Raw genomic sequence first — 12,156 nt, forward strand, 5'->3', positions numbered from 1 at the left:
GAAAGAAAATTTAGAGCCAGAATATCCTAGACCAATTCTTATCACACTACCATTTTCAATGAAGAATGAAGCATTTGATTTACAAACTATCTAACTCACCAACATTAGCAGAGAGTTAACACAAAACTAAGGCCAAACCAGGTTGTACAATAAGGAAAAATACTCAAAAATTCTAAGCTATTCACTGCAACATGGTGACTGAAATCCTCACTACAGTAACTAGTGAGGGTAAGCTTTACTGAGTGTTGTAAACTGATGAGCACTGCTTTATATTTATTCACTTTGAAAAGTAATTAGAAAGGGTATTATGGCTTTTAGCATTTCCCACTGCAGATCAAATGTGGTAAATGACACCAAGCTGGGAGGAGTGGCTGACACTGGAAGCTGTGCTGCCATCCAGAGACCTGGACAGGCTGGAGAGTTGGGCAGGGAAAACTTTAATGAAATATAACAAGGGCAAGTGTAGAGTCTTGAATCTGGGCAGGAACAACCCCAGGTTCCAGTATAACTTGGGGAATGACCTATTAGAGAGCAGCGTAGGGGAAAGGGGGTCCTGGGGACAGCAGGGTGACCATGAGCCAGCACTGGGCCCTTGTGGCCAGGAAGCCAATGGGACCTGGGGTGGGTTAGAAGGGGGTGGTCAGTAGGTCAGAGAGGTTCTCCTGCCCCTCTGCTCTGCCCTGGGGAGACCACACCTGGAATCTTGTGTCCAGTTGTGGCCCCTCAGTTCCAGCAGGACAGGGAACTGCTGGAGAGAGTCCAGCGCAGCCACCAAGATGCTGAAGGGAGTGGAGCATCTCCCGTGTGAGGAAAGGCTGAGGGAGCTGGGGCTCTGGAGCTGGACAAGAGGAGACTGAGGGGGGACTCATTAATGTTCACAGATATCTAAAGGGTGAGTGTCAGGAGGATGGAGACAGGCTCTTCTGGGTGACAACCAATGGTAGGACAAGGGGCAATGGGTTCAAACTGGAACACAGGAGGTTCCACTTAAAGATGAGAAGAAACTTCTTCCCGGTGAGGGTGGCAGAGCCTGGCCCAGGCTGCCCAGGGGGGTTGTGGAGTCTCCTTCTCTGCAGACATTCCAACCCGCCTGGACACCTTCCTGTGTAACTTCATCTGGGTGTTCCTGCTCCATGGGGGGATTGCACTGGATGAGCTTTCCAGGTCCCTTCCAACCCCTGACATTCTGGGATTTGTAAGTAAAAAGAAAGCTGTATTTCCTAAACACCAATCTGGAAGTTCAAACGAGACTTTACATTTCGTGCTGTGGTTCCAGTAATACATATTCAGAAGGCCAGATTATATATTTGTTGATGCACGTGAAACTGTTTAAATACTTTGAACAATGCAGACTTAAGAGTGGAAATCTGCTTACTCCTTCCTTTTCTGTCATAAAGGTAAACACTCACAAGTCCAAGTACACATGCAAAGAACTATCTTGTAAGTAAAATAATAGCATTTCTCAACAGTCATTTGCTTCCCTGCTTGTACCTTCTCTCTTCTGTTTCCTTCTCATCTGGTGTTTTTATACTCTCTTCACAGTTAGGAAGTCAGCAGTTTCTTTCAGAAACCTTGACATGACTCAAATTCCATAACTAACTTAACTCTCAACTGTTGAATGCCACCAGGACAATGGTTTATTACAGAGTCATTCTATCTAGCATTGCATGTATCAATCAGCTTGTAGAACTGGCAAACAGCAGAGAAATTTTGGATAATGTCAAGTGAGAAATCTTTAAAATGATCAATACATGAAAATAAACCAAAGTACAAAAAATACCTTGGTGGATTTCCATTTAGCAATTTGTTCATTTTTTTTAATAGCGTATGTCTACTGGTTTTGTGCTCAATGAATCGCAAAAAGTTAATTAAACATCACCTGCTTATGCTTAATTAAGCATGTTCTGCACACAGACTAAACCTTAAAAGCGAATTCTGCTACTTGAGGATGCATGAACAATATGCTGCATCAAGTCCTCAAGGAATATCTCTCTATCGTTAATCATGTTTCCTCAGACAACTTCAATTTTTCCTGCTTGGAAATCAGATATGGGACAAACCCAGGAGTTTTGAGTGCTTTGAATATTTGTCCATAATATCCAGATGTCTGGCACCTCACTGAAGCAGTAGCTTCAATGGTTCTACTGAGAATCCCTGACAGATCCATTGTTTATGTGCAGATCATTTTTACAGTCATATTCATATCTAGAGTGCTTCAGTTAGTCTACATATGCATGGCAAATGCACACATGGATACACTACAAAGCCTTTAAATAAAAGCTTTCTTAGCCTTTTATATTGGTCCATGCCGTAAATAATAACATATTTTATATGTGTTTATGCCATAAATCCAAATCCTGACTATCACAAGGAGAAGAAGATATATGACAGATAAAAGAGAAAGTGATAGTGAATTTATGTAGTAGCTTTTTTTCTCTTACCATAATTAATTGCTTATTAAAATCATATCCATAGACAGAAAATTGACAGAAAATCTCATTTCTGCTTTGAAAATCATTATAACATATACTTGTATATCTATTTCTACTTACAAACAAGTTCTATGAGGTACCATCTGGGAAGCTCTTGCACTCTCTTGCTAAGAAGAGTACAAAATACAAATTCTACTTTCTATCAATTTTAATTTAATAATGGGGAAGGGTAAAAGAATAATTAAATCCTATTACAATATCTCTTAAATTAATACCTTTTTGCAGTAAATTTTTTTACCATTAGATTTTATATTTGAGAGAGAATGAGCACACAAATTGCTCTAGCTAAAATGAACTCTAAGGCACAACCATTTAAAAATATTATTGAGAATCAAAATAACTTAAGCGCAAACAAATACTTCACAAACTATGCCATGAAAGTATTCATTTACTTTCAGAAAACAAATAATGATAGTGTCCTCTGGAAAAAAACATTTAAAGTGTAATAAGCCAGCTAATGAACATATTTCATTCTCCCGGAGAAGCTGCAGCTCATGGCCTGGATGGGTGTATCTGCGATGGATAAAGAACCGGGCCCAAAAAGTTGTGGTGAACAGAGCCAAATCCAGTTAGCGGCCGGTCACAAGTGGTGTTGCACAGGGCTCAGTATTGGGGCCAGTTCTGTTTAGGCTCTTTATCAGTGATCTGGATGAGGGGATTGAGTGCACCCTTAGTAAGTCTGCAGATGACACCAAACTGGGTGGGAGTGTTGATCTGCTGGAGGGTAGGAAGGCCATACAGAGGGATCTGGACCAGCTGGATCACTGGGCAGAGGCCAGTTGTATGAGGTTTAACAAGGCCAAGCGCTGGGTTCTGCACTTAGGTTGTATGCTACAGGCTCGGAGAAGAGTGGTTGGAAAGCTGCCTGGCAGAGAGGGATCTGGTGGTGTTGACTGACAGTGGCTGAATATGAGCCAGCAGTGTGCCCAGGTGGCCAAAAAGGTCAACAGCATCCTGGCTTGTATCAGGAATAGTGTGGCCAGCAGGACTAGGGAAGTGATTGTGCCACTGTACTCAGCGCTGGTGAGGCCACACCTAGAATACTGTGTTCAGTTTTGGGCCCTTCATCATAAGAAAGACATTGAGGTACTAGAGAGAGTGCAGAGGAGAGCGATGGAGCTGGTGAGGAGCCTGGAGCACAAGTCTTATGAGGAATGGTTGAGGGAGCTGGGGCTGTTTAGCCTGGAGAAAAGGAGGCTGAGGGGAAACCTTATCGCTGCCTACAGCTACCTGAAAGGAGGTTGTAGTATGGATGGTGTTGGTCTCTTCTCCCAAGTAGAAAGTGATAGGACAAGAGGAAATGGACTCAAGTTGTGCCAGGGGAGGTTTAGATTGGATATTAGGAAAAAATTCTTCACAGAAAGGGTTGTCAGGTGTTGGAACGGACTGCCCAGGGAAGTGGTGGAGTCACCATCCCTGGAGGTGTTTTAAAGGCTTTTAGATGAGCTTCTTAGGGTCACGGTTTAGTGCTAGAGTTGGTTAGGTTACAATCGGACTTGATGATCCTGGGGGTTTCTTTCAACCGAAATGATTCTACAATTCTACGATACTACTGCGATGACTCACCGAACGCAGGCATGCGCTAATAACACCATGAAAGTTTTCCAAAATACTGTATGATTGACCATTATGTTTTTAGTATTTTCTTGCTTTAAGAAGCACAAACATTAACGTATTACATCCCAGAACAAAAGAACAAATTACATTAAATACCATTAAACACTGTCTTGTAAGCAATGATGAGAGCTTTTTTCTTGGCCTTGAGTCATCTGCAAAGGTCACTTGAATTCATAATTGGATGCTCCAAATTTAATTAATTAAAAACACAAGTTACTGAAATTTGGAAGTTTCATTTTGTTTAGACTTATTCTCCATCCAAGTCTTTTCCATCCCCTCTTTCCATGTTTGAGATTCCACATACTTTAACTTAAGCCAATTCTGCCTAGGAAAGGGTGTTTCACAAACACGTTCCTCATGAGAGCTTAACTGTCAGTGCCAGCCTCCCTAACACTAAAAATCATGAACAGACTTGGTTTTTTTCCAACTTCAGTGCACAGAGAGGCCACAAGGAATAAAATGCTGTAAATATTACGCAAAATTTAGTATTATAAACCATTTAGCATATTTTATAAAATCAGCATTAGATACACTGTTAGCTATTTTTTTAAAAGGAAAGAATGAGAACATTAAATAATATTAATAACTAGCTTCTGGACATTTGCTTTTCTTTCCTTTTTCTTTCCTTTACTGCTTATTGCCTTCTTTCCAGCATTTAGAATACTACAGAAACTGAGAAACTAAAGCACATATCAACTGACTGTATTTTACATACACTGGACAGAATTTCAGGTCTGTAGGAAACTTCATTCACTACAGGAATTTCAAGCTACATTTGATACACTGACCATGCAACCATATAGAATTGTTTGGAATTTCATGCTGATTTTATAGAAATTATGGTTGGCTTCAATTTTCTATGCCCATTTTCAGGGTTGGGTTTGGGAGGTTTTTTTTCCTCTTTATGGATTTAATCTGATTTCTTTCACAGTTACTTTGTGGTATATTCCAGTCTTCTCTTTAACCTCTTCTGAACTTCTGTGTGGATGCTTAACATAAAGTAACTGAAAAGCATAGTTTACATTTTCATTTTTAAACCAAGGATATTTAAGACCTTGTTAAAGTTTGGCCTTCTGAAATTCTCATCATCAGTATCTGTCAATTTAAGCATGTCTTTAAAGTAATTTTGGTTAGTAGATTATTAAAAGAGGATTTCAATGAAGCAGTCTACATATAAGAATTTTCTCTTTCCCATCCGAGCTTGGTGACTTTTTTCTTTTCATGAACAGAGATTGAAAGAATTAGAACTTTTTACTTCCAAAGGAAGATTTCAGCTCTTTCTAATTTTTCAGAAGTATCCGGTGCTACATAAACTAACACTTAGAAACTGGCAAAGACAAATCTCATTTGTGTGTTCAGCCATTTTCTCTATTTCTGTGCTGTTTTTTTCCTGAAAATATTTTAACTTACTATACCTCTCCTGCCTCACTGAAGGAACTACCTTAGGATAAAATCCTTGCTTATTCATCAGAAGCAAAGCTCTTCCTGCATTTATAGCAAATGAGATTATTGGGTTACTTTCCAGTACACAAAATGTTCCTGGCTAGTCTTATTAAAGACGTTGTGGTGACGCAGAATTTCAAAACAAACAAACAGACAAACAAAAGAGGGTTTAAAAAAAATATAATAAAACCTAACTAAAAAGATACATTCACAGACTCGGCTGAACGTAACAGTCACGAGTGTATAACAAACCATATACACTAAGAGAATAAGAATAACCATATCAGCTCAGATCCAAATTTAATATAGCCCAGCACCCTGTTGGCAAGAATGACCAGTAGCAGATGATTACATAAAGAATAGAAGAGACACGAAATACATATAGTTGGCCAAAATTCCGGTTGAACAGTTTTATCACTTCTTGACACTTACTGATGGCTTAGGTTCCTATATGCAACAATGCATCCTAGTGTCTATTTACCATGATGTAATTTCTCTTACAATGATCGAGTGCCAGGAACACAGACAAAATACAGACCAATATTACTATAAGGTCATAGAGCGTCATATAATCTGATATCTTAATAGAGATACTGAAAGAAGGTGAAAGAAAGAGGGGAAAAATACAATTTACTTGCTCTATTTTATGGATTTACAATTTTATTCTTTGTTCTGTCCTTTAGGAATTTCCTGGTTTAGTGCTATAATGATGATATAATATAAAAGCTCATTTTTATATTTAAATATGAAATAGTAATTGGTAGATACAATGTCTCTTTAATCTCAAAATTTGTATTGAGTGTTTATATATCAAGCTGAGTATTAACTAGCTAGTTCATCAAAGAATTAGGGCTTTGAGAATTATGTAGCGCATCATAGGTGTGCAGGAAAAAGCTGGTCACCTTATAAATCTTGTACGTTCAGAAGCACCTTGTAGAACAGTTATAGTACTGAAATCTCTGTTTGTATTTAATTGAATATTACTCAAAAATAATTCTTCCTGGTCTGTGAGAAACATCGGATGTTGGATACTAAATCTAAGCATGCGATTCAACTGCAATGCTGATGCAGATAAGCTAATATACTTTTTGTGTATAACAAAACAAGTGAGTTCCATACAAGAGACTATATACTGAAAGATCATACATCAAATTCTCAGCTAAAATCAGCTATCACAGTTCTAACTACACAGTGAAGTCTTACTTTTCCCAGGTTGCTAAAAATTGTATTTCCATTTTCTATGTCATTTATTTAATTTCAATTAAAAATATACAACGAATAGCAGCAATACTACATTTCTGAAGGGAACAGAAGAAATACTGAGGCATAGCCTTCAGAGGAAGAAAAGGGAGTTTACAGTATGCTGTCTTATTGCTTAAGGAACTTGTGTCATGTGTCTTAATACAGAGTGAGGAACTCGGTGATTAATCACTTGCACATCAAATACAAAAGTGCATGTGAGATGCTGCCTCAGAGACTGAAATCACATAAATGCCTTGCTGAAAATGGAGAAAATCATGGTTCGGTTCTCCTTCAGGGACACATAAAGACACATCGCAACAGACATGACGTAGAACTGGGAACAGAAAACTGAGCGCATGCAGTTTATGATTGGCCATTTAACTCTGAGATAGATTTGTTCTGAGCAAAGAATCCAGGATGCACAAGCTCTGTTTCCACTGAACCCTCCGTGGTCTTGTTTTCTCTCTTTAACATTGCTAATATCACAACATTTTTAAAGTGACATAGTTATTGGAGAGTTCACTAAACTTGATGAAGAGATGTACAGACAGAGTATCTTTAGAAAAGTGCCATTCAAAGACCTAAAACATTCTTTGGATTTCAAATTACCTCTGAGTTAGAGTGTCAAATACTACTTATGTGAGAGTTAGTCCTAATTCTGGTGGTACATAATTGCTGAAAATTCTGAAAAGCACATAAAAGCACAGCAAATAGTACTGAATATACATAACAATTTGGGAATCTCAAATTATCTGTCTTTAATTAAAATGCATTGCCTTGTAGGCACAATGGGATTTTTTAAAATAAGATGAAAAAACACGTAAAGATTTGAATACAATAAAGCTATCACACGTAGTGCCCAAGTAGAATGAAACTTTGAGAGATAATATTTTATTTTGCCATTCAGATTTGCTATACAGTAGGCTTATAAAATATTTGTACATCCCCAGCTTCTATCCTCTACTAAATTCTATATGGATAGTGCAAAGTTTCCACATGAAAGACATTTATGTCTCAACTGAGAATAAAGTAGAAAAACTACTGCCAAAAACTCAAATAAAATAATTCCTACAAGTTAGTATGAATGTCACCATTTACTTCATGGGGAAAGAAAAAAAAGCTAAAAAATCATGTAAAAATTCTAGCAATAATATAGCCTTGGACAAAAGCTTTTGGCATTTCCTTTTTAAAAGCAGTAGTATTTCTTACTACTGTAACTTCAGCCAACATCCGCTTACTCAAAGAAATCTCAATTTCTATTAGCACGAATTGTTTTAAAAAGCCATTTTGAATCTTTTCGTTTTTTAGTTCTGTATAAATAGAAAACTCAAACATGGATTTTTTTTTTTTTTTTAAAAAAAACCCTCTCCTTAAGTTAATGGCCAGCAGAGGCAAAAGAACAAATGGATATAAGCTGTCGCTGAAAAAATGCAGATTGCAAATTACTACAGTCTCTAGCCATTAAAATAAATCAAACTCTGGAACAGCCTTCAGCGGAAACACTGGGGGCAAAGAAATAACAACTCCAATTTAGTATTGGCAAAGTTTATGAAAAGAGAATTATCTGATGCAATTCCCAGGCTAGCAGAGCACTGGACTTGATGACCCAGAGATCCCTTCCACTGTTATGTTTTTTGTTTGGCTAGATGCAGATGTTCATCTGTTTTTCAGCCTTGCTGTGGTTTTTCTAAAGTGTAATTTAAATGAAAGTTAATATAATTTTTGTAAGTTTCAGTTAGAAATTACTCTTTTATAAGACTTGTTGCTAGGCCTGCAGCAGAGTGAAACTTGTCAAAGATTTCTGAAAGCTTGACTTAAAGTTGGCTTAGCATTGGAGAGAAGCACAGCAGTGTAAGTGTTCAGAGATGAACGCCCAGCAGGGCACGGACCATGAGAAGAGACAACTGATCTACTGGGAGGGAAAATAGGAAGAAAAAGAAATACAGGCTAGGGTGAGTGTCAGGAGGATGGAGCCAGGCTCTTCGCGGTGACAACCAATGGTAGGACAAGGGGCAATGGGTTCAAACTGGAACACAAAAGGTTCCACTTAAATATGAGAAGAAACTTCTTCTCAGGGAGGGTGGCAGAGCCTGGCCCAGGCTGCCCAGGGGGGTTGTGGAGTCTCCTTCTCTGCAGACATTCCAACCCGCCTGGACACCTTCCTGTGTAACCTCAGCTGGGTGTTCCTGCTCCATGGGGGGATTGCACTGGGTGAGCTTTCCAGGTCCCTTCAACCCCTGACATTCTGGGATTCTGTGACTGATATATCAGTAATATCAAGGAAGCACACAGAACAGTAAAGCAAGCAAAGGACATCAGGATACTAAAAAAAACTATAGCGAAGGAGAAATAACCTAGATATTTCATGCCTTTCTAAAACTAAATAATGAAAAATTATTATCGTGTGCGGTGGCTGTGAAGAGTCAATACAAACTTGAAAGAGACGAAAAGGAAATGTTTTGTTCAAGAGGAAGGTCATCTTTCAGGCGACAATCTAACACGAGCCTCTCTTTCCTCTTACTTTGCTTTCATCCCCCATGCTTCAGATATTGGAATTTGCCAAGCACTGGTTGGCTTCGGAAGGCCTCACTCTGCAGAACGAGTCACAGTACAGATGCTACTGCACACAGTTCTGTAGGTGGCTCAGTGTGGAAGAAAATACCTCAAATTCAGAAATCTAAGCTATCGCTTAAAAGAATAATAATATTGAAGCTTGAAAACAACCTGATGTTCCTTAATAACTTGCACCATCCTCCTGCCTTTGCTCAGTTACTTGTTTGTTTGTTTTATTAACATAAGAATATGTTGTTATGTTGCAGGTAACTTAAATGTGTCATAGTGGCTACAGAAAGCTATTGCAGATATACATCAGCAAGATGAAAATTGCGTAATTTGCAGAAAACAACTCCAAATGTTTTCGGGTTTGAATAAATAAGTTCTCAGAGCAGCTTTTAATGATTTTCAAATACACGTATCTTTACAGCTCTCATCAGTCATAAAAGCATACAAAGGTCAAACAAATACTTTATCTTATTTAAGACACCGTGGTCTGTTTTCTATCACTCACAAGTTCTAAGGTTTACACTCTTTCAAAGCGATGATACTGCTACACAAGTCTTCAGAATAAAGGCTTTACACAAATTCTGTGAACATTGATGGCTATGCATATAATTCTCCCAAATGAACCCCGATAAAGACATGCTGATTCTTCAAAAACAGAAAAATTACGTATACTAACATGGCAACTTCAGTATATACCTAAAAATTTTAACTGGCTGTGTGGAGACATGATCACATAGAGATGATTTTTGAAGTCTAGCCCTCTCTTCACATGAATAAATACATGATTTTTCTGTTTTCTATGACTAGTTGCTGCAGATTTTAAGAAAAGGCAGAAGTCTTACAGAACATTAGTTTAACTAAAGCTCCTAAGTTGACACGGAAACAACCAACCATATTTCAGCCCTTACTGTGTCCCTTCACAGGTATTCTAGAAATCCGAACAGTGGCAGTCGGAATAGTGGCAATCAAAGGAGTGGAAAGTGAATACTTTCTGGCAATGAACAAGTCAGGAAGACTCTATGGAAAGGTATGGATGCAAACTTCTCTTCTGTGTACAGTCACCACAAACAACCTTAAAGATAGATATTTTTAGATGTAGCATCTGTATAGTTTGTACAAAATAGATTCCTAACAACTTAAAATGTATCCTGCACTTCTCCCATATGTTCTGTAGTAGACTTTTATGTCTATTTAATAAATTCCGTGCTTAGAGCTCATATACATTTTAAAAATGTGGACTACTAAGGGGGGATAGACAAAGCTAAAATATTCAATATACAGATTTCAGAATTCCTATTTATTAATTAAAAATATTATTAAGTGGGGTTTATCGTGCATATTCTTCTCCCGTCTTCCCCAATTTAAGTATTAAAAAAACCCTCGTACTTATTTTACTCTATTTTATTATCTACTCTCAACAGAAAGTATGCAATGAGGACTGCAACTTCATAGAACTGATTGAAGAGAACCATTATAATACTTATGCTTCTGCAAAATGGACACACAAAGGAAAGGAGATGTTTGTTACTTTAAACCACAAAGGGGTCCCCATGAAAGGTAAAAAAACAAAGAAAGAACACAGAGCATCCCACTTTCTTCCTCTGGCAATATCCTAATCACAAATGATCTATAAAGAACTGGTTCCAGCAGGAAGATTATTTTTAAGACGACTATTTGATGAGATATCAAGAGAGGCTGGAATACTACTGAGAAACTGAACAAGCTGGACTTGCGCATTTATGTTTATTTTTAAGAGACTACATGAAAAAGATTTGAAAATATACACAAAACCAGATTTACTAACTAAAAGTTGTAAAAAATTCTAAAGAGTTGTACAATCGTTATCTTAGTCATTGTAACTGGGTAGTTTCTTAAATTAATTTACCCCGAAGAATAAGCCATGACTTGATTATCTGATAATATTTTATTTAAGAAAAAAAACCTATCTGCTTCTTAAATATGGCTGCTATAATAATAATAAGCAGATGATAATGTTGTGTAAAATATGTCAGACTTTAAGGCTGCTGGAATGAGTTGTCAGATTATCAAGTCAGTAGTAAACGTGGAGGCTGAGCAGTATTTTAAATACTTCCCCCAAGAAACTGATATCCTATACATAAACTATATGTTCAGAAAAAAAATATATAATCTTGTAAATGTTTATTGTTGTATTCAGATAAAAGAGTTAGTTTGGAAAAACTAAGTTTACTCTACTACAAAATGTTCCTATCTATTAATGAAATAAATACCTAATGCTGCTCTAAAAGATGTTTCAAATAGTGTATGTAAAATAAGAATAGGAATTAATAATGTACTTCATCTCACTTTTCACAAATTAACATTTTATATAACGATGAAGCAAAAATTCAGACATATTAAGGTTTTTTATGTAACATATCCTATCTTTTGTATAATTCCTGTTAGGGCATACAGCTTTCAATATTGTTTTTCTACCCTTATACATGCTTTTTCTGTTGTTACAGCATTAAACTTTATTTTAAGTTGTATTTGAACTTTATTGTTCTAAGTTATTTAAATGTTATTTATAAAAAAAAAAATACTTATTAAGCTGCATCTGTTTCATATGCTTTTAATTCTAAAGGAATAACAAAATGGTCTGGCTGAGATGCATGAATTTTTTTGTGTGAGCAGACACAAAGACTAGTACACAACCCTCTTGCCAACATACATTGGATGGCAGACAAAAATGACAGCCCGCAGCAAATCGCACAATGGACATCTCAAAAGAAACAATGCAAAAATGTAAGAAATCTTTGCCACATACTCTTGCTAATTGAAT

At 37.2% G+C, this 12,156-nt stretch overlaps 1 protein-coding gene across 2 annotated transcripts in view; it reads left to right on the forward strand.

Moving 5' to 3' along the window:
* The window catches only part of FGF7 (fibroblast growth factor 7), a 30,940-nt gene extending 19,010 nt beyond the window's left edge, over positions 1-11,930 (forward strand). For both annotated transcript variants that reach the window (XM_082060975.1, XM_082060976.1), the window contains exons 3-4: positions 10,280-10,383; positions 10,778-11,930. In XM_082060975.1, the coding sequence (XP_081917101.1) occupies positions 10,280-10,383; positions 10,778-10,972 (299 nt within the window). In that variant the 3' untranslated portion in view covers positions 10,973-11,930. The remainder of the gene's footprint in view (positions 1-10,279; positions 10,384-10,777) is intronic.
* The last annotated feature ends 226 nt before the right edge of the window (positions 11,931-12,156 follow it).

The sequence above is a fragment of the Streptopelia decaocto genome (assembly GCF_964273445.1).
Source record: "Streptopelia decaocto genome assembly, chromosome: 9".
Lineage (NCBI taxonomy): Eukaryota > Metazoa > Chordata > Aves > Columbiformes > Columbidae > Streptopelia > Streptopelia decaocto.